Genomic DNA, 25,884 nt, shown 5'->3' on the forward strand with positions numbered 1-25,884 from the left:
TGCTGCTGCTGGGCACAGCTGCTGGGCCAGCACTGATCTGCCCCCAGCTCTGTACACAGACATTGCTGCTGCAGCTCCAGAGACAGCAACAAAAGGGCATCTCTGCAGGAATCTTTGCTGTGAGAGATCCTATATTTCTTTTAAAGGCAGCAAGAGTGCAGCCCCCATTGACAGAGTCTGTGGGAACAGGGAAGGTGGAAAGAAAAAAAATGAGAAATGGTTTAAAGCGTGATATTCCTTTGTGGACTATGTGAAAAAACTAATACAAAGGGAAAAAAGAAAAAACCACAATCAAAGAAACCAGAATTGTGAAAGATGTTTTTTAATATAAGTGAGTTACAGAAATTTTCCAGCAGTTTAATGTTCCTGAAACCATACCGTCATCAGTCTCCACACTGCAGCCTTGAGCTCCTGGTTCCTCAGGCTGTAGATGAGGGGGTTCAGCGCTGCAGGCACCACCGAGTACAGAACTGACAGGGCCAGATCCAGGGATGGGGAGGACATGGAGGGCGGTTTCAGGTGAGCAAATGTGGCAGTGCTGAGGAACAGGGAGAGCACAGCCAGGTGAGGGAGGCAGGTGGAAAAGGCTTTGTGCTGTCCCTGCTCAGAGGGGATCCTCAGCACAGCCCTGAAGATCTGCACATAGGAAAAAACAATGAACACAAAACAACACAATGCTAAAGAGATGGAAAACACCATGGACCCAATTTTCCTTAGGTAGGAGTGTGAGCAGGAGAGTTTGAGGATCTGGGGAATTTCACAGAAGAACTGGCCCAGGGCATTGCCATGGCACAGGGGCAGGGAAAATGTATTGGCTGTTTGCAGCAGAGCATTGAGAAAGGCACTGGCCCAGGCAGCTGCTGCCATGTGGGCACAAGCTCTGCTGCCCAGGAGGGTCCCGTAGTGCAGGGGTTTGCAGATGGACACGTAGCGGTCGTAGCACATGATGGTCAGGAGATAAAACTCTGCTGACATGAAGAATATAAAGAAGAAGAGCTGAGCAGCACATCCAGTGTAGGAGATGTCCCTGGTGTCCCAGAGGGAATTGTGCATGGCTTTGGGCACAGTGGTGCAGATGCAGCCCAGGTCGCTGAGGGCCAGGTTGAGCAGGAAGAAGAACATGGGCGTGTGCAGGTGGTGGTCACAGGCTACGGCGCTGATGATGAGGCCGTTGCCCAGGAGGGCAGCCAGGGAGATGCCCAGCAAGAGGCAGAAGTGCAGGAGCTGCAGCTGCCGCGTGTCTCCGAATGGCAGCAGGAGGAAGTGCCTGATGGAGCTGCTGTTAGACATTGGCAGTGCCTTGGCAGGGGGATCTGTAACAAAAGGAATCATGGAATAGCTGTGTTTGGAGAGGATTTTAAATATCCCAGCACAGCGTGGGGGCACTTTGCCCCCACTTCCTGCCCAGGGCTCTGCTGCCCGGAGCTGTCCCTGCCAGCAGCTGCTTCCCTGTGCCCAGGGCTGGGCCCTGCCAGTGCTGCCAGAGCCCAGCCCAGCCCTGGGGGCTCAGCTCTGCCCAGCAGACCCTTCCCAGCTCAGGCACTGCCCAGGGGCAGCTCTGGCTGTGCAGACTCTGATGGCTCTGTCAAAGCAACCCTGAGGAAGTTGGAATAGTGACATTGATGCTGCCTGTGAGGGGCCCTGTGATGACTTCTGTCACTGCCTGACTTGTTTAGATCAGAGATAATTTTTTTTTATTTGCCTCAAGCTGAACTGAAATGAATATCTGTGGTCAATTTCCCATTCAGGTAACCCAAAACATTAGATTAAAAATGCAGGACTTCCCCTTTCCTGCTGCCCCTGCCTTACTATGCTCCCTGTATAATCTACTTGGAAATGTTCTGCAGTTAAATGCTGGGATGGGAGCAGTCCTGAACAATGCAGCATCCTCCCCACACAAGGAGAACACTTCCAAGCCTTACCAGCTGTCTCCTCCCACCCAGACCTTGTCCCCCAGTGCTGGGAGCAGCTGCCAGGACTGGCTGAGAGCTGTCCCTGGCAGGCAGCAGAGTCCCTGCCCCAGCACAGCGCCCTGGGCTGCAGGACCCTGCTCTGCAGGACAGCCCTGGGCACCCCTGGCTGCTCTGCACAAGAGACAATCAGAGAATGTACTCACAGGGTCTGCAGGCATTGGGATGTTCCAGTTTTCGGAGATCACTCCAGGAACTGCAGTTGCATTGTCCTGCAGCCAGAGGTTCCTGTGCCAAGGGCTGGCAGTGATTCTGCCCCAGGCACCTCTTAGCACCTTCCCAGCCCTGACTGATTGAAGCTCTCTGTGCCTCTGTGCTGTGCCCGGGGTGGCTGCAGGCAGTGCCCCAGCCCTGCTGGGCTGGCAGGAGAGCTGCTCATCAAGAGAAATGTGCTTTTGAATCTCCTCTTGGTTACCAGGAGCTGCCTCTGTGCCAGGAGCCCAGCCCAGCTCAGCAGCACAAATACAGCACAAGGACTTTAATGAGCCTCTGGGGCTTTGTGCTCAGGCCCTGAACATCAGTCCCTGAGAGGGAGCTGAAGAAACCTCTCCAGAACTCCAAGTCAGAATCCAACTCCAAAGTTTCTTGGACAGTTAATGGGTCTCAGAGAGGCACATGACTGAGAAAGTGTCGCCAGGCCCCAGGCAGAGCAGAGAACTGCAGGCAATGATGACAGGTGGGGACAAGGAGAAGCCAAGTCTTGGTGCCCTGGGGCACAGCAGGGTCTGTGCCACCAATGGCTGGGAGGAGACACCTTGTCCTGAGGCACTGGGGCCTCCTGGCACAGCCCCAGCCAGGCTGGGCACTGTCACCCCCTTGTCCTGCCCTCAGCATCCCCCCCTAGCCCACATCCCAGTGGCCTCAAGGATCTGCTGGAAGGAGTCCCTGGGGAGCCTTGCTCAGGAATGGCCCTGGGGGCTCCTTAATGCTCCCAGGGACTGCAGACTTTTCCAAGGAATTTGGGTTTGGCTTTTGCCTTGGAGTCTCTGAGAGTTTTGTGGAATCATGGCCTCCAATTATCTGCTGTAATTAGGCCTTGGAGAGGCTTTGTCAGTAACAACACTCAGTGGGGCTCATTAATGCTTCAAAGTACTTTAGTCATTTTAGGGTACTTGGTGTTTCCCTTTTGATAAAGACTTTGTGAGATGTTTGTTCAATCATGGCCCCAGTTATCTGCTTTAATGAGTCCCTGGTGAGTTTTGTACTGACACTCAGTGGTGCCTATTTATGCCTTGTGATACTCAAGGTTTTTAAGGTACTTTATGGATTTAGGAATACTTTTAGGTACTTTTAAGGGTTTTCCTTCCCACACTGAGTCTCTGAGAAGTTTTTGTACCATCCTGACCTCCAATTCTCTCCTCCAAGGAGTCCATGAGGAGCCTGTGTTGGGTATGATCTTCCCCCTTTCTGTTTCACAACAAAGTTGGAACTGAAAGAATTTTTTAAGACTTTCTAAAAGCATCCAAACAATCATAGGATATTTAACAATAAAAAAACAACCATTAAGAGAATGAATAGTCCTGTTTTATCTCAACATCATCCAACCCTTTAGTCCCTTGGATTCAAAGAGTTGTTTGACCCAGTCTTTGTTTTTGACTTGGAGCTTCTTGAACCCTTCCTTCAGTACCTGAATGCTCGTGTGGATTGACTCACTGTGGATGGAGAGGTTCATGCAACACATGCCCTCAGAGAATACACAGCCATGCCCATGTGCCCAGAGTAAAAACTCCATCACTGTTCTACAAGGTGGCATGTCTGATGGTCTCTATGTCTCAGAGCAGGCCACTCAATGTGAGGGAGGTAGCATTGGTTTGCTTACTTAACAGGCACCCAAGATGGTCTGATTGTCCTAAACCTTTAGCTGCAGCCACCCAAGGCAGTCCACATTGGGGGTGCTACCATCCGATACCTGGATTAAAGCTTGCAAAGCCATCTCTTTTATATCATTCAATACTTCTCTGGGGATACCTGCTGCTTGATCATCTGGTAGGCTGTGTAGTCCTTCTCCAGCTGGATGATTGTTTGTCAATTCCACCCTCGCCTCATTATTAGCATAGTCTGCAATTAATTGATTTAGTAAATACTTCCATTCCCCTTCCCACAGGGTGTATTCTGTAGGTGACAACAACATGGTCATAATATATTTTAAATCACATGAGGTTGAGACATGTGCTGTAAACATGGCCCTCATTAGGCCACTAAAACAAGGTAAGTCCTTCCTATGGTCTTTAGCTGCCCTATACCGATCCTTGATTTCCCCTCAAACTAATGGCTGATACCTGGGATTCTGCCCCCTTCTTTCATAACATACCAGGGCAATGAGGAGTTTCAAGGCTATTTGCCAGTCTCCTTTCTTAATTTCTTCTTTCAGGATCCTTTCCCAGGGATCTTCTCTAGTTGAGGAGCGAGATGGCTCTGAGGAGTCCAAACTGTCTTCTGGGAAGGAAGAACAACTTGGAGCAGAAACATTTGGATTAGAAATAGTGTGACCGTTGGGCTTAGTACCTGTGACCATGGGGTCATATTGTTGCCGGAGGGTGAGGCAAAGGGCACTGCCATTTTTTCAGGTGTTGGGGAGGAAGGGCCTTGATTTAGGATGGCAGACTTCCAGGGTGGAGTTCTGCAGGCATGGCCCAGGGTGGAGGTGGAATGATTGACAGTGGGGCATGACCCACAGTTGCGGGGGTGGAGCCTGGAGGTTCATTCAGGGTGGAAGAGAAGGTTGTGGTAGCAGGAAATGGAGGAACCAAGATGGAGGGAGGATGGTCGGGCTCTCGAGTCATGTTTGGGCTCCTTAACTCTCCAGGGCATGATACTCCAAGAGGGCATGGCCATTGCCATCTTGGACCATCGTGGAATGTCTGATTAAGGCAGGTTTGAGGGGAGGTCCCGAGTTAGGAGTGACCAATGGATTGAGTTTTCAAAACACTGCTTGCTGGTGAAGGGTCTCAAGGGTGATATGGAAGATGGGGAGCATGTGGGATGCGATGAAGTCCCTTTTGATCAAAAGGTTGTACAATTTAACTTCCACTTAGTCTCAAAATTCAGTGGTATGGATTTCGACAGCAGAGGTGTCTGGGAAATATTTAATGATCCACCACATGATTGAGTTTTATTCATTCTTTGAAAATATTTCATCATGATCAGTGAGAATTAAAGCATCCATATACGCTCCGTTCTACTGTGGACATCTGGCTGGCCATTTTTCTTTCTCTGCCTTATGGGGAAGAGCCACTGCAACACCTCAAATTAATTATGGGACATGGGTGCATACTGTAAAAATACAGTGGCAAAATGGGCAATAAATGTCTTGCATTTCCCCAAACCCACTTGCAATCCTATGCAGGTGAAACCGTTGTTGTCCTTGCAGATCCTGGCCAAGGCCTCTCGAAGCAACGATGAATGCTCTCGGCCCAGCACTATCCAAAATCCCAGGGAGCACTGACCTATCCATCAGCTAACCCCAGCTGACATGACTGACACAGGGAGCCCTGAATGTCATGATCCCTGTTTGGGTGCCAAATGTCACAATGAAGGTGGCTGCAACAAACCTCTCTGGTTCCCTGACTTCAGAGCGAGGGTGGCGAAAATGAAAAGGAGCAGGATCAATGGGGTTGTTTAAAAGGAACTTTAATAGCAAGGAGAAAAATAATAAACATGGAGAAGTCAAGCACAGTACAAGGGGCAGGATCCTAAAACCTGAGACAAAGAGGAAGCAACAACATAGACACTTGGGGCTAGAAAACTAGAACAATACCATATAGAAGAAACAAGAAACCAATAAAACAATAGGGGAGTAGAACTTGGACAACTTAGCATAACAACACTAAAGGCTTATGGGGGATTTCTCAAGCTCACCCTAAGTTAAAAGAATGACTCCTAGGACTTGAAACTCACGCCCCGTTCTTCCGGGGTAAAATCTGACTGACTCTGAGTTACAGCTGGGCTAACTCTCACATCGCTGATTTGCACTGACCCCTTGGGATCATGCAGCTCAACAGAGTCACAATGATGTCTTTGGTTCCATGAGGCCCCTCAGTGTCACAATGGTGCCTTGGATCCATGGTACTCTGCAGTGTCACAATGTCCTCTGCATTTCAGAAGACCTGAAAGTGTCACAATGGTCTCCACGGTTTCTCAAGACCCCACAGTGTCACAAAGGCCCCTTGGTTCCACAAGTTCCTATAGTGTAACACTGCCCTTTGGCTCCACAACACCCCACAGTGTCAAAGTGGTCTCCATAGGAAGGAAACAACCGAGACCCGGGGCAGATGAGAGGCAGTCACCAGAGGCTGAGAATAGCCAAAATTGACTGTATTGGCAGATTTTGTTTAGGAGAAACCCTTGGATATAGGGAATTTTAGAGGTGGAATCCTAATTTCAGCCATGGGAGCCTAGAAAGAGCCAAGAAAGACAGTTCTTTCCCATAGGAATAAAAGCACGGAGCCCCAGTGCTTCATGGTCAGATGGGAAGTGGCCCTTGACATCAAATTCAGCGGGACCTGTCAGACAGCCCCCAGGAGGCCAAACCAGGCAGACCTGTTCCATGCTCCGTTGACATCATCGGTCCCCACACTGCCACAATTGTCTCCTTGATTCCATGAGGTCTGGCAATGTCACAATGGCTTCTTGGTTTCATGAGCCCCAACAGAGTCACAAGGATCCATTGGCCCCACACAGACCCGCTGTGAAACAATGGATCCTTGTTTCTATTTTAAATCAATCACAATCAAACCACAGTTTGATCATTGATCCTTGCTTCTATAGGTCCCATGATTTGCACAATGGTCTCCTTGATTCCATGATTCCTGGATTCCACAGTCTCACCAAATTTTCTTGGATCTCCATTGTCACAACTGACCCATAGTTTCATGAGGTTCCATAGTGTCACCGTGGTTGCTGTCAGAGGCTGGATGAGATTGATGTCCCGAGACACCTTGGGATGCTCAGAATGCCTGTGTGGGGCCAGGGCCGGGTCAGGCTTTGGTTTGTGGTGGGACAGAGTCCTGCACCCAGCCCTGGCCTGGCAGAGCTGTCAATCACACAGCAGGGGTTGATGTTAACACAGCTCTGAATAGCCCAGCTGTTAATCAATCAATCAATCAATCACACACTAGCAGCTGGTGCTACCCTGGACAAGCTACTGGACAAGCAACTGGCAGTCCCACCCCAGGGGCGGGGCCATGAAGGCCGAGGGGGTTAAAAGCCAGAGACCAGCCCAGGGTCTGGATCCTGCCTCCTCCTGCGGTTCCTCTTTTGGTGATGCTGGAACCCCAGCAGTTGGTACCTATGTGCGTGCCTTTCTATGGACCTTCTGTCTTTCTGTTGTTCTCAATTTCTTCTCCTTCTAATCCTACTTACCTGGAACATTTTGGAATAACTTCACATGTCAAGGGTTAAAGGTTTTTAGGTTAAACGTGTGGGAATCCAGGGTACAGGGAATATTTCTGTGTCTGCTCTGAGGGGTCCTGACCCCCAGAGAAACACTGCCTTTAACCTTCCCCTACGGAGAGGACTTCCAAGACTTTGAGATATATTAGAATTTACCAATGTGTGAAGTAGGTAATGGAGAGTAGGATACTATGTACCTTGGGTGAGAAATTTAGGTTTTGGGGTTTTCAGTATGGTGTAGAGAGGAAGAAAGATGGAAGAATTTGGGTGTAGTCCCTGTCTTCTTCATCTACTCCTTTTTTTGCTGTGTTGGTGGCACAGGGTGATTGGTCCAGGAAAGACCAGTGCAGAGGTTATGTGGACAGTCAAGGAATGAGTTATTGGTAGATAAGTAGAAATGACATATGTTTTAGGAGTTAATTGGATGAGACAACTTTAAAAGACCTTGAAACCATACATTTCAGAGCCATTTTGTGGTGTTTTCCCAGCATGCAGGCCTGGTGTGCACAGCATGCAAAACGTTAGATAGGATAGCAATAAAAAAGAAGCTGAAGACTGAAAAAGACCCATGCATCTCCTTTAACTTGGCACAGTGTTGTAATCTTTGCTGCAGTCCCAGCTCTCTGGCTCTTCTCCTTTCTCTGCAGCACTCTTCTCAGGGGTTCCTCCTGGGCTCTCGACCCACCCCTATTTATCTCAGTTACCCTCACGAGCCACAGCTGTTGCCCAACTAAGGACCCTGCAGCTGCAGCTCGTTTGGAGTAACCCAGACACACATAGATCTCACAATACAACATATATTCAGGCCCCCACATTTCCCCCTTTTCTTTTAACAATTATGCAATTACAATACACATACAGTTCCAGCTCTCAGGCTGCCACAGCTCTCGGCTGTCCTATCTTTTATAGTCCCAGCTCTCTGGCTGCTACTCCAAAGTCCCAGCTCTCAGGCTGATATTCCAAAGTCCCAGCTCACTGGCTGCTATTCCATAGTCCCAGCTCTCGGCTGTCACAGCTCTCAGCTGTCTGGGGGATTCCATACCTTCTCTCTCTCGATGTTTGGCTGCATATTCGTCCTCACACGGGGCACCAATTGTTGTAATCTTTGCTGCAGTCCCAGCTCTCTGGCTCTTCTCCTTTCTCTGCAGCACTCTTCTCAGGGGTTCCTCTTGGGCTCTCGACCCACCCCTATTTATCTCAGTTACCCTCACGAGCCACAGCTGTTGCCCAACTAAGGACCCTGCAGCTGCAGCTCGTTTGGAGTAACCCAGACACACATAGATCTCACAATACAACATATATTCAGGCCCCCACATTTCCCCCTTTTCTTTTAACAATTATGCAATTACAATACACATACAGTTCCAGCTCTCAGGCTGCCACAGCTCTCGGCTGTCCTATCTTTTATAGTCCCAGCTCTCTGGCTGCTACTCCAAAGTCCCAGCTCTCAGGCTGATATTCCAAAGTCCCAGCTCACTGGCTGCTATTCCATAGTCCCAGCTCTCGGCTGTCACAGCTCTCAGCTGTCTGGGGGATTCCATACCTTCTCTCTCTCGATGTTTGGCTGCATATTCGTCCTCACACGGGGCACCAATTGTTGTAATCTTTGCTGCAGTCCCAGCTCTCTGGCTCTTCTCCTTTCTCTGCAGCACTCTTCTCAGGGGTTCCTCTTGGGCTCTTGACCCACCCCTATTTATCTCAGTTACCCTCACGAGCCACAGCTGTTGCCCAACTAAGGACCCTGCAGCTGCAGCTCGTTTGGAGTAACCTAGACACACACAGATCTTACAATACAACATGTATTCAGGCCCCCACATTTCCCCCTTTTCTTTTAACAATTTCACAATAACAATATACATACAGTTCCAGCTCTCAGGCTGCCACAGCTCTCGGCTGTCTTAGATGTAACCATAGAATATATACGTATCCCTGTACAGTCCCAGCTCTCAGGCTGCCACAGCTCTCGGCTGTCCTTAGATGTTCCAAGGCTCTTTTCCTTAAAGGCCATATTCTTGCAGCTTTCTGCTGCTACAGCTCCTTAATTCAAAGGCCATATTATGTTCTACAGTCCCAGCTCTCAGGCTGCCACAGCTCTCGGCTGTCCTTAGATGTTCCAAGGCTCTTTTCCTTAAAGGCCATATTCTTGCAGCTTTCTGCTGCTACAGCTCCTTAATTCAAAGGCCATATTATGTTCTACAGTCCCAGCTCTCAGGCTGCCACAGCTCTCGGCTGTCCTTAGATGTTCCAAGGCTCTTTTCCTTAAAGGCCATATTCTTGCAGCTTTCTGCTGCTACAGCTCCTTAATTCAAAGGCCATATTATGTTCTACAGTCCCAGCTCTCAGGCTGCCACAGCTCTCGGCTGTCCTATCTTTTATAGTCCCAGCTCTCTGGCTGCTACTCCAAAGTCCCAGCTCTCAGGCTGATATTCCAAAGTCCCAGCTCACTGGCTGCTATTCCATAGTCCCAGCTCTCGGCTGTCACAGCTCTCAGCTGTCTGGGGGATTCCATACCTTCTCTCTCTCGATGTTTGGCTGCATATTCGTCCTCACACGGGGCACCAATTGTTGTAATCTTTGCTGCAGTCCCAGCTCTCTGGCTCTTCTCCTTTCTCTGCAGCACTCTTCTCAGGGGTTCCTCTTGGGCTCTCGACCCACCCCTATTTATCTCAGTTACCCTCACGAGCCACAGCTGTTGCCCAACTAAGGACCCTGCAGCTGCAGCTCGTTTGGAGTAACCTAGACACACACAGATCTCACAATACAACATATATTCATGCCCCCACAGCACAGAACTGCTAAAGGAGGGTTTCTCCCATCTAGGGAGCCCCCAGAAAGGCCCAACATAAACCAAACATCAATAACGGATGCCCTAACAATGTTAGTAATAAGCTGGCTCTTTCCAAAAAGTTGATTACTGAAGGGTGTTGTCTTTATTGGCCAATCATGTGAAATGTGTTGATTAAATGACCAATGAGGTCTACCAGTAGCAAACCAAGATATAAAAGAAGAGGATTGAAAAATCAGGTGGCTTTTAGTCCTTAACCTTCTGATCTGAGTCTGTGTCATCTCTGACTCAACGGTGACATTTGGGGATCTGTGGGGGCTACTGGGGATCCTTTCTGCACCTTGTGACCCAACAGGAGCTTCTCCAATAACTTTGCCTGAAGCTCCCACTGTGGCCATGACAGGAACCCCTGTGAGTGTCTGGGACATCCCGGCTCTTTGGCAGCCTGGGGACTCCAAGGGTGTCACCGTGGAGCCCCCGTGAGTGCCTGTGACAGATCGGTGCCTTTGCAGCGCAAGGTCCCCTGGGATGTCACCATGGAATGGCTGTGACTGCCTCTGACCACAGGGCTCTTTACCATCCCCAGAAAGCCCTGGGAGGTGTCCATGGAGCCCCTGTCTGTGCCTGTGACATTCCAGCACTTGAGTAATCTGGAGACTCTTGGAAAGTCCCCATGGAACCTCTCTGAGGGCCTGTGACAAATCTGATCCTTAGCAGGCAACAATCACCAGGACCATGTTGCTGTGCTCAGTTTCCATGGCAACCATCCCCACCCCCTGTTGCTATGGTCAGTCCCTTGGCAGCTCCATGGAGACCCCATGCCAAGGGTGGTTGCCATGGACACCAGGTCAGGCCTGCAGCCAGAGCCTGTTGCCATGGCAACCACTGGCAGCCCCATCCCCAAGATCATGGGATCCCAGAACCACAGAATTGGCTGAGCTGGGAGGGACCCATCAGGATCCTCCAGTCCAACTGCTGGCCCTGCACAGGACACCCCAACAATGCCAGCCTGGGCCTGGCAGCGCTGTCCAAACGCTGCTGCAGCTCAGAGAGCCCTGGAGCTGGGACCCTTCCCTGGGGAGCCTGGGCAGGGCCCCAGCAGCCTCTGGGCAAAAACCTTTTCCTGACATCCAACCCGAGCCTGCCCCAACTCAGCTGCAGCCGTTCCCTCCACTCCTGTCCCTCAGCACCAGAGGGAAGAGGTTCCCACAGCCCCAGCCAGGGACCCGCTCCCAAGGCTGTTGCCATGGCCACCAGGGCTGGCACCAGCTGGGATGCTCAGTTTCCACGGGCTGGGGTTCAGGAATGGGATTCCCCCATTTCCTGCTCCTGCTAAAACCATGCTTCCCTCGCTGCCCTCCCACCTCCCATGGAAAGCACAAAAGGTAAAGATCCTGGGCTGGGATAAGAACAATTTATTTTGAACAGCAACGAGATAAGGAACAAACAGGAACAACAAGATTGATAACAGAAGGGATAAGTAAAATTGTTTACGGAGAAAACTATGTCAACAACTGTCTCATCCTGACAACATATTTCCTCCTGCCTGGGAAGGTCACCCCTCTCCTCACTGAGAGAGACAGAGAGTCCCTTTCCTGCCCTTGCAATGACCTGAGGTGAGAGTGAATGTAATGACAAGGCCATGGCCAGACCCTCATGTTCTTCCATCCCACATCATGTCTTTGGCAGGGGCAGGAAAATGGACAGGTGTCTTCCCAGCATGGATCACAGGGAAAATGGATCACCAGGGCTCTTCTCAATGTGAGTCCTCCCATGGGGGATGAAGATGGAGCAGTGCTGGAAGCTGTTCTGCAATCGGGGAGTTTGCAGGGCTTCCCTTACTGGTGGCTCTGTTGGTGTCTTGTCAAGTGAGAGCTGTGGGTGAAGCTCTTCCCACACTGGGGACACTCGAAGGGCCTCTCCCCAGTGTGGATGCGCCGGTGTCTGATGAGGGTGAAGTTGTGCTTGAATCCCTTCCCACAGTCAAGGCAGCAGAAGGGCCTCTCATCACTGTGACTCAGCTCATGCAGGGAGAGATGTGAGCTGGTCTGAAACCTCTTCCCACATTTGGCGCACTGGTAGGGCCTCTCCCCAGTGTGGAAGCGCCGGTGCCTGATGAGGTGGGAGGCACAGCTGAAGCCCTTCCCACAGTCGGGGCAGAGGAAGGGCCTCTTCTCGGTGTGAATCTGCTGGTGGCGGAGGAGATCGGAGTTGATCTGAAACCTCCTCTGACACTGAAGACATTCGTAGGGCCTCTCCCCGGTGTGGATATGTTGGTGGATGGCGAGGGCCGATCTGCAGCTGAAGCCTTTCCCACTGTCCCCACATTTGTAGGGCCATTCCCCAGTGTGGATCATCTGGTGCCTGATCAGGGTGCTGCTCTGCCTGAAGCTCTTCCCACACTCCAAGCACTTGTAGGGCTTCTCTTCATGATGAAGCTGCTCATGAGCCATTAGCTCTGGCAGGACAGAGCTCTCCTTTGCTTTTTGTTAGATTTTAGCTCTCTGAGGCAGAGACGTTCCCCCAACTGTTGTTTTTCTTTTTCTTTGGTGCAGTTTAAAATTGCTTGAAACGGAACACCCAGAACACCACCATCACCTCTCACCTGTGGCCAACCAGGCCAGGCCTGGGCCGGGCATTTCCCATGCTGGGCGGAACTGATAAGAGACTGATAAGAGACTGAGTGAGCTGAGCTACTGCCCACAGAGAAACTTTCTGAGTTTGTCATCTTTTGGAGTCTTATTGTTTAATATTGTTCAAGAGGTCTTATTGTTTAATATTGTTCATTTGTTGTGCTGGTGAATGCTTTGCCTGCTAAATAAACAGGTTTTTTGCATTTTTCTCCAAGGAAATATTTTACTAAATCAGCTGGGGAAGAATCTGCTTGAATCTCCTGTATAGAGGAAACCCCTTTTGGGGATTTTCTACCAAATTTGCCCTAAACCAGGGTAGGGTGTGTTAGAGTCTGTCCGAATTTTGCCTCATCTGCCTCACAATTGTCCTTGGGAGACCACTGAAGAGAAGACCCCCCCCCCCCCCCACCATCTAGAATCTCTGGCTCTGAAGGAGTAAAGTCACACGCCACGGGCCCTGAGACCTGAAAGCTCAGTGTTAAGCTATGGTTTTCACAGGTGTGTTTGCTGTATGCTAAGAAGAGGGCACCATGCCCCGTTTGCAACAATAGCAGCTCTGGAAGTTGTCCCACCTCTCGGCCTGGCTGGACTTCTCCGGAGTTCCAGGTGGTCTCCCACAGAGGACCCTCATCAGTTTTACAACCACCATGACAGACAGACTGAGATGTAAGAAGCCTCTCCACTAAGGACTGAGACATGAAACTCCTAACAGGCCCCTCTGCTCCTTCCAAGGACTGGGACTGACCCCCAACCCGGGGGAGGTGTGTGGGGCAAGCAAGCTGACCAAAGCAAGATGTTTGCCTGCAGATTGTGACCACTGGACTGAGAACACAATGGCTCTCATTTACTGCTGAGAACACTGACTACCTGTTACATCTGCTCCCTATTGTATCTGTTTCCCCCCCACCCTCACAATTTTCAGTAATAAAAACCTCTGAGTTAGCTAGAGCCTTTGAGATCTCCCCAGTGCAACAGGCGGACCCTCGACTGGACTGGACTTAGTCTCTGCGTTGGTAGCTATATCCCCTCTCTCTCTCTCTCTCTCTCCTCTTTCTTTCTCTCTCTTTTTCTTTCTCTCAATCCCTCTATCGCATTTTTGCTGTGGTTATTTCAATAAAACTGCATTTGATTTGATTATCACTGCAAACCCCGTTGTACTGTGTTGGTTTTTGCACTCTGAGATCATTCCTATGAACCATCAGGTCATCTGTCCACTAGGACGGACCCTGACAGGGTGGTGGGGAGAGGGAGGAGCCCCAAGTAGCTGGATTGAGGGGAGGCTGGGGAGGGGGAACCTAGAACCTCCCAGAATCTCTAAGCAGGACTTTGGAGAGGGGGATCCCCAGGACCCATGGGATCCTCACCAGCCCTGAAATGAGGGACCACCAGAACCCCAGAGGGATGGGACTGGACATGGGACAATCCTGGTGGTGTTTTTTGATTCACTCTTGGTTTTTGGAGATTTTTATTGACATCAGGTGACTTCTGGAGATGGACTTGGATGGGACAAATCCCCAGCCCAAGGCATTCACACCTTCTTTTTTCCCCAAACCATAATTTTCCCCAAACCATCCCACTGTGACATGCCTTCTGTTCTGCTCTGGGTGAGCTCAGTCCCACACCTGACCCTGATCCTGGTCTCAATCTCACTCCATGTTTAGACACACTCACAGTTCTGTATTTATTCACAGTCCTGTCCCAGAGTCCCCTAGACCCAGACCAAAACCCAACCCCAGCCCTAAAGCCAATCCCATGTCTCGCCTTAACCCCCATCCCAGCTCTAATCCAAATCTCAGCCCCAACTCCAACCCAGCCCCAATTCCAGCCCCTTCCTAAATCCTCAGCCCCAAACCAAATCCCAGGTTCAGCCCTTCTGGGGCTTTGGGGTGTCTCTGTCCCTCTGACCCCGATGATGTTTGGGTGGGGTCACAGCAGGGCTGAGGGGAACAGAGACCCCCTCGGCCTCCCCAGGTGTGAGAAGGTCGGAGAGCCCCCCCAGCCCCGACCACCCTCAGCGGTGAGAGGGACACAGAGCCCCTGGTCCCCAGCCCTGCACAGGCATTGCCTGAGGCCAGAGGGATGGAGACCCCCCGAGCATCCCCCAGGGTGAGGAGACAGAGAGCTCCAAGCATTCCCTGGGCTGAGAGGGACAGAGACCCCCGAGCATCCCCTGGGCTGAGAGGGACAGAGACTGCCCTGAGCACCCCCTGGCATAGGGGTGAGAGGGACGGAGAAACCCCCAGGCATTCCCTGGGGTGAGAATGATGGAGACCCCCTGGGGAATGGCCTGGGGTGACAGGGACAGGGACACCCCTGGGGAATGGTCTGGGGTGACAGGGACAGGAACAACCCCTCCAGCCCCTCCCAAGCATTCCAAGGGAATAAGGCACAGAGACCCCTCGAGCATCCACTGAGCACTGTGTTATAAATGAGAAGCTTGGCTAGGCCAATATTTAAGCAGCAATCAATTCATTAATTAATATGGTAAAGCATGAGCAATAAAGCGCTGGATACAGTGGGGGAAGTTTTCCCTCCAACTGCACATCGATAGTTGTGGCTTACAGGTATTTATAGGGGTACTCATAAGCTTTATCAGCAGTTTCTATTCCCAATTTTTACATTATAATTCTATACACTATTGTGATTTAGTTTTTCTCAGGATGTATCCCAGAAAGGAGTATCTGCAGATGGTGGTGGTTCGGTTTCCAAAAGAAGGAACAAGTCTCCCAGATGGTGCGGTCTAGATTCTAGATGTGGATTATTTGATTGCAAGGACTATAAATCTCATAACAGTGATGTCCAGCTTCCTTGGTCGAAAACATAAATCCTTGAGTTGATCTTCCCTTCTCAAGCTGCTTTTCACTGTTTTATTAAGGTGTGAGATAAGCATGTTTCCTTTTTATATATTCTAAAGCTATTGTTTCAAAGATCCTTTCTACAAGCAATATTCTAAAATTATACTTCAAAACGTTATTATTGCAAAACTCTTTAAGGCTTAGCTACAAGCAGAAAGTTCCTGTCCAACAGGAACATCCTTAAATCTTTAATTCAAATGCTTCTAAATCAATTTAAGACTTACAAAGGTTAATTGTGAACAATGGATACGTTCAAAGGTCTTCTTCCATGCTTTACTTTCCTCAATTATTCTTAGAATTCGTCTTTATAACTGTCCCATGGTCGGTTTCCACATGTATTACAACACAAATACACACATTGCCTGTATCTACCTGACACAAAACACAGCTTGGTATTTCACACAGCTCTTTTTTTCCCTCTAACAGCAGAGATTAGGAAGAAGTTAAAAAAAAAAAGTAAAAAGAGAAACCAAGATGGGCAGTTGGGCACAAAAGTCAACTGACAGCCTGCAGGAGCCTGACACAGTTTTATTTGTTATTCTTAAAATGTACTCCTGCTGCCAAGGCTGCAGAATTGATGTGCTCTGTTTACAGCAGGAGAAGCCAGAGCCTGGGACAAGTGCAGCCCTGCCAGGCCTGGAGGTGAAGGCACTGCTTTGTTCCAGGGGCATTCCATGCCCGAATCCTCAGTGAAGGAAGAGAATCAGCAATGGCAACAGCTGAATAAACACGGAGCACATTTCAATGGGCAGCTGAAGTGCCAGGGGAGACAGACATTCACCACCCTCACACTCATCCTCGGGACACTTTTGTGTCCACATTTGACAGTTCTTCCCTTGAATGTTGTTTGGTTTGTTATAACTCAGAAGCTTAAAATAACAGTGCCCAGTGTAGTTATTAAACCCCAAAACAGCCCTCTAACAATTGCTTAATTTATTTCCCACTGTCATGTCCCAAGACTTTTATCTTAGTTCAGAACAAAAGAATTCCAGTGTCCTGCCCATGTTAGACAGAGAGAGATTTTGAAAGGATATAAGGACAAGCATTATTTGTTGGGAGGTTATTTATTAAGAACAGGAAGTTCAGGGGAGATGGAAAGAAGTCAAATTGCTTTTCAAGAATAGAAAGAAAAGCTTTTTTAAAACCACTATATTTTGCCACTTTATCTTTGCCTCTGTCCCAATACAAAGGATTTTCATTTGTGACTTTACCACAATTAGTTTTGTATCTAGAAAATAAAATGTCACTGTTCTCTCAAATGATAAAGCTGCAAAATCTAAAATTAAAAAAAAAAAAAACAAAAACAAAAGAAACAAAGCTAAAGTATTTGTCAATTCAACTGCAATATAGATAAAATGCTCCTGGCAGGTTCTGCCAGGGTGCAGTGGCTTCCAAACCAGCATGGCTTGCTTGAAAGAGTCCTGTGCAGATTCATCACAGCAGAGAAGTTTAGCAGGACCTGAGCAAATACAGAGATCATCCTTTCAGAAATCAGATACAGGAAACAATTCCTTCAAAGCTCTCTGCTACAGTTTCCATTCATTATCTACCAGAATAAAAAAAGTAAAACAGACCTTTAAAACAGACTATCAAACCAATAGTGGAGTTTTCAAGAATGAGTAATTTTCTCTACTCTATGGGACTGAAGCAGATCCCACCATTGAAGGGAGCCTTGGAGCACAAATACAGAATGGGCAATTCCACCCTGTCAGGAAGAGGAGATGCTCTTTCCACTCTCTGTGGTCATGCAGTTTGTCTTTTCCAGACTGAGCAGTTGGAAATTTGTTGTTAAATTCCACTTCTAACAAATTTAGGAGCTCTAGATATTGCTTCAATAAAAACTATTTTATTACATCTCCTTTCCTATATAAAAATTATTGTCTTTAAAATTAAGTTTAAAGCACTACTGCAATATAAAACTTTTTTTAAAAAGTACTTTATCCTCCAGAATTCAAATAAGGTTATATAAACAGACATGCATTTGTTACCATACAGAATCTAAGAAGACTTTTGTCTCAGTTATTTTCTAATTTTTGGGGTTTTTTTTGGTGTAAAATGCTGACACATTTGGTAGGTGCCAACAGGTTGAGTAATCCAACTCTTTTCACTACCCACCATTCCCTTCACACCATGAAGACTGCTTTTTGTCAAAATAAATGAGGCTATTCCATATGACAACACATTTTCCCCCACTAACTCCAACAGCTGTAACCTGAAAACAGAAAAAAAAAGTTAACTGCCAAGTTAACCCCAAAAACTTTTTATTCATTTGGAATTTAAAACAGTGACTGCACCCTTGTTTTTATGCTTTTCTCTCCTTCGTGTTCTTGTCAGTACAAAACACATACAATGCATACTTAGAACCTGGTATGTTCCCAGTTAAATCAAAGAACATGGCAGCATCCAAGCATCCACAATTACCTGCACTGAGACATAAATGGATCATCATTTATCAGTCACTTTGCTTATGCATGTATTGAAGAGGAGTGTGTGCAGAAAGTGTCTAGGAGATAAAAATCTATGTGGATCTAAGGCAGAAAACATGCTTTTAACCTAAAAAAAAATCAAACCTCACAGCTGCCTTTGGGAAACGACAGCACGTCAAATTCAGTTTTGTTTTCGCTTAGATCATCTCTCTTGGAAAGGCTGTAGATGTTGGGGGGGGCGTTTCTTCAAATTTAAGCTTTTTCTAAAACTGGGCTAGGAAAAACCTGGGACTGCACATGTGCTTTTTTGACTAAAAATTCCTAGAGGAAACAATTTAATGTGAGAAGCCTGTGAAGAAAATGTTGAAATCAATGGCTTCCCTTTGTGCTGTGCCCTTTCCCCCCACCATGACTGCACTTCATTTACCTCTATTGACAGCACAGAGGAGAGCCAAGATAAGAGAAGGAATTTAAAAGGCTGCGATGGTTTCTATGCCATTACTTCAAGTGCCACATGCAAACCCAAGCTAACAGCCCTCTCTACACACAGGGGAACTAAAATAAGATCTTACACCCTGCATGTCAGGTAGGAGTGAACATATTTGTGAAAATTACTGTGGAGCAGGTACTGCATCACGAGGGGCAAAAATTCCTTCCCAGGGAGATTCCAGCAGGGAGAACATTGCAGACACTTGAATTTGGTTTTTAGGTACTGTGCAGTTCGTTGGCATCTGACCCAAGCTCCCACAGACAAATACTTAGGAATATCTAAGCATGGGATTGAGTGCTCTGGCTTGCTAAAGAACTCAGTGTTCAGTGGCTTGCAGTGGGGGGTGTTCTTAGGGTGCACTCAGAAATAAACCAAAATTAGGCCCATTATGGCTTTGGGGGTTAGTGTTTCTTGGTGTTTGTTTTGCTCTTTCAGGGGTGGCTTTTTAAAGATGTGTAGAGAAGTTCTAGTGGTAAGCACTTTACATTATTAGACCATACTAGTTGTCTTACCACTGAGCAATATTATTTTTATCTGGAATTACTGGTGATTCAAGACGTGACAACACAAATATCGTAGCCTTACAAAAACAATGTGGGTTTTTTTCACATTCAGGTGAAACAAACCCCCACAAATATTCTATTTATAGAAATGAATGATAAGTTCAACATTTGCACACTTGTTTTGAAAAAATCAAAGGGGCAAAGGACTAACTTTCAGCTGATACTCCCCGTTCTAAAAAGAAAAAAGTTACCAAAGGACAAATGTAACGCTGACCATTAAACAAAGTAAAGGTTCCACCTTTCTTCAGATAAGCACTGGAAACACCACACATAATCAATCTCTCAGTGAGCTTATTCTTTAGGAAGGAGACTCCTCATTCCCCAAGGGTGCCATGGCCTGTTGTGTGCCCATAGGTCAGTGTCCTCACCTGCCTCCCTGCCTGCCTGGCAGCTGAGCCACAGGGCTTCTGGCTTTGGGTAAGGTAATGTTTGAAATACAGATGCAAACAAGTCTGCAGGATATGAAATACCATAAAGCTAAGTTCAGGAACTTGTCAGACACAGCAGGTCAAGTTACTGAGCAGCACAAAGGGTTCTGAGTTTAAGAACCTGGCTTGAAAGAGACACCACATGTGTCTTACCTGGAACTCAGCTGCTGGTACTGGACATTGGACTCTGTCACCAAAGCAGAGCCTGCCTGCCACCGCACTGTCAAATGAGCTTCGAAGTTGGGCTGGAGATGGAAGGAGGGGTGAACAATTAACCATTTGCTTAACAAATGAATTTAAACAATTTTTTTGCCTTTTCCTCTGTTCCAAAACACAAAGTAATAGAGAGGAGATTCAGAGATCCCTTTCTTCCATGGTGGTATTATCCAGCTGTTTTAGATATCTGGAAGGTAAGGCCAGATTTCAGGTCCTCAGTTTTTGTGAATTACATTCACTGCTCAACCTCTTTCCAATTCCTTGGGGCGCCAGGCTGCCTGGCAGGATCCTTACTCCAGCCCAGCATCCTCACTGACACCAGCATTAGCCATTTCTGATGGTGCAGCCACAGCTCAGCACCATTGGATGCAGCTCTCCAGCTCTCCTGTCCCCCTCTACTCCAGCCTCACTAATCAAAATGGATGTTGGCAAGCTGCAGTAAATGCCAATGAAATTTCTTCAGTGTGTCCTAAGTCCTCTTGAAAACAGTGTACGTGGAAATTCAGACGTTTCACTGAGCTGCACTGCACAGCTGACACTGCAGCACAGCTTTTGAGAAAGGCAAAGGAAAACAAAATACAGAACCTTCTCCTGGCATAAACAGGTCACAGCTAAATGATTGAACAGAAAATGTTTGGTTTAACCAAGCTCTACTGCACAAACCAGAGCGGAAGCTTCAGGACATCACCTTATGTGGTGGGGAGGGAAGAGCATATTAAAAATAAAAGCAGAGGAAGTGCCACAAATGCTTCCAGTGTGCCGAGCATCTCTGCAATTGGCCGGGAGAGCTGCTGCTACACAAACTGCCTGCCCCTGCCCACAGAGTAAGCCCTGCTCCCTGTTACAGCAGGCTGCAGCACAGCATGGCAAGCTGTCCCCAGCTGCTATCCCTGATGGCCATCCCCGCTCAAGCTAACAAAGTAACAGGTTTGCCCAAGATCCTAAAAATCCCTCAAATTGAGCTGTGCGTGGGTGGAAAATTGTAGTCCACAAACATTTCATGCTAAGCCCAGCAAACTTGTCTCCTGTAACTTCTGGTTTCCAAAGCAACAGAACATGGTTCAAATCCTTGCTGGGGTATTGTCCGATAAAAATCCCTTTCAAGTGCGTCATCACTGCAAGAAGGAAAGCAGGGAAACAAAGGTGAGGCAATTTCAAAAGGTACTAAACTGAAGGCAGAAAGTAAATTAAGCCCCCTCCTCAAAGAAAACAAGCCTTGATTTTACAATTAAAATACCTTTACAGGGGATTATTTTCAATTCTTAAATAAGAAAAAGTTTTCCTTTTTGTGGGATCTGTGTATTAAAATCAACACAGACAAAACTGTACTTGAGTGTCTAAAAGTCTCACCTGTCCCACGAGTTAACTCTTTGTATTGGAAATCAAAGGTGTGCCATAGCCTGGGGAAAAGTGCTGCAATAACACCTGCTGCTTTAAGATATGAAATGGAAAAGCTAACATCCTACCTCTTCAGCTCCTACTCTAATGCAAAGCAATATTGAATTTGGAACAAACCCCAGAAACTCAATAAAATTACCAACTTTAATGTCCTGATGACTGATATGCTGGAGCAAGCCCTGAAGGGTCCATGACATTCAGTAATACACTTTGATCATATAAAGGGGTAGCAAAGTGAATGATCCCAAATAGCAGGCCAAGCTTCTGAGAAAATTCCCAACATATAATTAAAAAGACTGAATTAATTCAGGTCCATCAATAAAACAACTCTAACAGCTTTAGGTATCATCTTCAAAACCAGCATGTGGAAGTGTTCAGCAGAAAGTCAGACTTAAATAGACAGCACTAGAACGTGATTTATTTGTGGTGAATAGGAAATTTATTCTGCAATTACAAAAATTAACTGGCCAAGATGTCATAAGTCCCTTATCACAGGAATCACACATGGAAATTACAGGATGTGCCTTTTTTGGGAATTGCAACAATACACAAGAGGTATATAATAAATAAGAGCATGTACAAACAGGTTGCCAATAAAACTGAATTCTGTAGTTCTGGTTTGAAGAGTATTCTCACTCCTCAGTCACATCTCAAAATTTTATTCCTACAAAAAGGCACAGTAAAATGGCTATACCAGCCAGGCTCGGGCCAGATTTGACTGCTTCAAGCTTTAGAAGCCTCTGGGGAAGCCGGGACACTTGCTCAGTTTGTAAATCCACTCCAATCTCTGTGTTTCTATTTGGGTACTGTTGTACTCAGTCCAGCTGGATTAAAGCTAAGCAGAGAAATGCCTTCTGAACATAGCAAAGCCATAGCCTCAGGCTCCCTGGACCTGTAGGGAGCATATCCTCACTCCCTAGCTGAACAAGCTATTTTTAGATTACACAAAATGGATATCAACAGACCTGCTGTAATCAAACACTGGTTAAAAACAGCACCTGTCTTCAGCAGAGATGGCTCGTGATGGCTCCCACAAATATTCCTAAAATGCTGTGCTGCTCTAATCAGTTTTGCAAAGGTTCTTCATGCATCAAGGTCTTGGGATGTGCACGTCAGAGTGACATCAGGTGAAGAAGGAGAAGAAAACACTGTTACATAACAGAGAGCTGACTTTTGAATCTGGACACAACTGGTCTCTCGTTTGGCATCTTTCTATTGTCACCATCTTTCACACCCACCAGCTTAGACTCCAAGGTCTGGAAGCACACAGTGCCAGCATGACACACAGCACAGTGCAACACTCAACACATTGGCGGTGTGGCACACGCCATCAGTGTGACACTGTGCAGCACTAGTGTCACATGCAAAACACTGCCAGTGTGACAGAGCTGGGACACAGACTGGGGTGGGGGTCTCTGTGTGCAGCTGACACATGCCAGCTGAGGTGCGGAAAACCACAGTTGTCTGTGCAAACAAGTCACTTCTTTATCCTGCATGCACACAGACCTTGGACACGAACAGCTGGCAGAAAGGCAGGGGCATTGCTTTGCCCCCAAAATGGTGTGGGCATGGTGCAGATGTGTAGGATGGCCTGCCTGGAATGCTGAGCTTGGGCACAGAAAGTCAAAGCTCGATAAGCACAGCTCTGTCAAAAAATGCCATGAAAGGGCAGAACGAGTGGGGCGATATTAAACGCCATGTTCAATTTGGCTGCACCAGCTCCCTCCATCCAGCTCGGTCTGTGCAACACAAACCGCCTCGCGTGGGAGGTGGCACCGCCCTGAGGAAAACTGGCCATTAAACAGGGCTGGGACTATCAGCCCTCAGGAAAACCGGCCATGGAGCGGGGCTGGGGCTGTGACACCTCAGGGAAACCGGCCATGGAGCGGAGCTGGGGCTGTCAGCCCTCAGGGAAACTGGCCATGGAGTGGGGCTGGGGCTGTGACACCTCAGGGAAACTGGCCATGGCATGGGGCTGGGGCCATGACACATCGGGAAACCGGCCACGGAGCGGGGCTGGGGCTGTGACACCTCAGGGAACTCACCATGGCAGCCACCTCCCGAGGTATTGAAGTACTTGTTTCTTGGTTTAATGCCCTTCCAAGATCAATCTAGTATCTTTGCATATGAGCTGGACATACAAGGGTATTTAAAATTGAGTCTGATCCAATTATCAAAGACAATGGATGTTTCCTCTAAACTTACCTTTTCATGATTGCCAAACAATATGGGACTTTTCTTATGTCTGACTTAAAACATCCAGAATGTAAAATTCATTCTCAAGACAGGAAAAAAGAAAACAATGAAAATAAGATATAGTCAATCTTCAAAAGGCACAGAGAAGAAAATAAAAATTAGAAAAACTTAGAAAAATTAGGTTTTCTTCCTCATCTTCTCAGTATTTGGTGTTTTGAACATTTGTTGTCTTACTTGTCCCTCACAAAACAAGGCATGTTATCGCTTTATTGTCTCAGTGCTGTATTTCCCCAATCGCTGACTTGCCATTTAGGCTCTGCTTTGTTGGAAATATACAACAAGGGACTCTCTATGGAAGAGAGTTGCACAAGCCTCTGGATTCCTGACTGTTCACCTCTGCCAATGCTCACAGTATTCTCCTAACACACATGAGCTTCCTGTCTTTCAGAGAGAGAAAGATTCAGCTGAAGTCAAGCAAACAGGGCAGGGCAGATGGAAACCTTCCCTTGAGATGCTTTTGGGAAGGCCTGCAAGGACCCTGCCTTCCCTTGGAACAGAGGTGGTCACCATGCATGGTGTTGCCTGACTTGCCCTAGGTGCCCCTCGATTGCAGAAGGACTTTTGCCCACTTCATCACTTGTCTGTCCCTCCAGTTCCAGGGCCTCAATCCTGCTCTGTAAGGCACTAAACCTGTTAGTCAGCTGTGAGTTTTCAGAATAAGCCACTGACCATGGCTCTAACTAGTTTTTAAGTCAGGTTTACAATATATTTTGAGAAGAAGAAGGAGCAGAGAAGGTGTGAAAAATGCATATTATATGATTGGCTTTTTGCAAATATTAAAATTAATGTTATATGTGTTATGTTGGAAAGTTATGTTGTATTAATCCTTTTTTGTAGTGCTATTCTAAGCTTTTAAAGTAGTGTGGTGAATATAGTTTTAGGCTACAGAAACTCTGTGCTGTAAGATATTTTTTCTAAAGCTTAAGGAGAGATAACAGTAACAAGACACAAAAACTCTGAGAAAAGAAATTTTGCCTCCTTATGGGGAAGAACCAGACTTTGAGGAAGCAAGACAATTGATTTACAAGATGAAGGAGGGGTTGACAATAACAAGAAAACACCCATTGTTTGAAAAGAATTTTGGCATCATGTATGAGATATATGAATATGCAACAGGCTACTACTTTGAAGGGTTAATCCTGTGTTAGCAAAATGTCTTCTGAGGCAGAGCAGAGTACCCAGACATCTGTAATTCTTTGTTCTTTAAATTGCCCTTTATTGTCCTACCTCTAATTGTCCAAATTATTTTTTCTCTAATTTTTATTCTTAGTTTTATAACTAATTTGTTACTATTAAGCATGTAAAATTTTAGAACAAGTGAAATTCTGCATTCTTTGTGTCCACTATCAGTGCGCATCCTTCTTCCCAAGCTTTGTCAACTTACCTCTGGGTTTGAGATCAGTGAAACATGCCCAGCCTTGAGTCTTGGAAGACAATTCTAGCAACAAGTACTTTGCTTTTCTAATACCTGGCCATCACTTCGAGCTTGTAGGCTGGTATGTGTGTCCAGGTTAAACGTCTCTTCCTGTTGATCAGGCTTGGAAGGGTGTAAAGCCCAGGCCCGACAGGACATGTTTTCTTCAGGAAATGGGACGTAAGGCCCAGTTTGCAGCGGGTGCAGGCCCGCGCCTTCCAGAGCGCCAGAAGGTTCGCGGCGCCATTGCAGGGCTCAGGGCGCCGCTTTGTGGGCGAGAGCCGCCATGACAGCGCGGGCGGCGCGCGGCGGGGCCGGAGGGCGGGAAGGGGCGGGCGGGTGTGAGGGGCGGGGTGGTTCGTGCCCAGAGCCGAGCCCGCGCTGTTCCTGGGCGCATTCCCGGCTCGGTGTTGGGAGCGTGCAGCTGCTGCTCGGGCTCTGGGAGAAGCGTGCGGCCGTTGCAGGCTTCCAGCCCGCAGAGCTGGCTGCTGGCCGAGGCTGCAGTGCCGGAACTGCCGTGCCAGAGCTGCCGTGCGCCGTGGCACTGCCTGAGTCCCAGGCAGAGCCGGGCTGGTAGTGCCTACAGCTGAGCGAAGCCCTGCCATGGCAGCGCCCCAAGCTCTTGTTTATCCCACAGAAAGAGAGGATCAGCACCTGGAGGTGACTGCGTCATTCCTGGAAAGAGACACTCTGCTGACATCTGCCATGTCTGGCAGCAAGCAGGAGGGTGCTGGTGCCAAAGAGCCAGGTGAGGGCAAAGCAGCCCTGTGACAGCCTGGCCCAGGTGCTCTTGTGGCAGCAGGCAGCGTGGGGATCAGAGCAGAGGCAGGGGGAGGCAGGAGCTGCTCAGCCATGCCGGGGCTGGGAGCCTCCTTCCTGCCCAAGTGGGGCCCAGCAGGGCCAGGGGGAAGCTCCTGGGACAGCCATGCCCACAATGGCCCCTGCTCTGCAAGGCCTCCATTCCTGCCCATCAGCCAGGCAGGGACAGAGCAGCCTTGGGGCTGATGCTGCTGCAGGCTCAGAGCCCCGCAGAGCTGCTCGTGCCCGGTGCCATTGGCT

The 25,884-nt window shown here is 47.9% G+C and overlaps 1 protein-coding gene and 1 long non-coding RNA gene across 4 annotated transcripts; both read right to left on the minus strand.

The window, feature by feature from the left end:
- Positions 1-357: 357 nt before the first annotated feature.
- LOC141727771 (olfactory receptor 14J1-like) lies at positions 358-1,898 on the minus strand. Its single transcript, XM_074534056.1, has one exon. It carries the CDS (start codon positions 1,330-1,332, stop codon positions 358-360), a length of 975 nt encoding a protein of 324 aa, XP_074390157.1. The 5' UTR covers positions 1,333-1,898.
- A 13,385-nt stretch (positions 1,899-15,283) lies between these two features.
- On the minus strand, positions 15,284-25,114 carry LOC141727845 (uncharacterized). Of its 3 annotated transcripts, XR_012578684.1 has the most exons (4): positions 24,796-25,114; positions 19,695-19,786; positions 17,750-17,846; positions 15,284-17,093 (listed from the first exon to the last, which is right to left on the minus strand). It is a non-coding gene; the product is annotated as an uncharacterized LOC141727845 (long non-coding RNA). The 3 variants fall into 3 exon arrangements; XR_012578682.1 differs by having other exon boundaries at positions 15,284-17,846; XR_012578681.1 differs by having other exon boundaries at positions 17,750-19,786.
- Positions 25,115-25,884: the final 770 nt, after the last annotated feature.

Source organism: Zonotrichia albicollis, unplaced genomic scaffold, assembly GCF_047830755.1.
Source record: "Zonotrichia albicollis isolate bZonAlb1 unplaced genomic scaffold, bZonAlb1.hap1 Scaffold_254, whole genome shotgun sequence".
Lineage (NCBI taxonomy): Eukaryota > Metazoa > Chordata > Aves > Passeriformes > Passerellidae > Zonotrichia > Zonotrichia albicollis.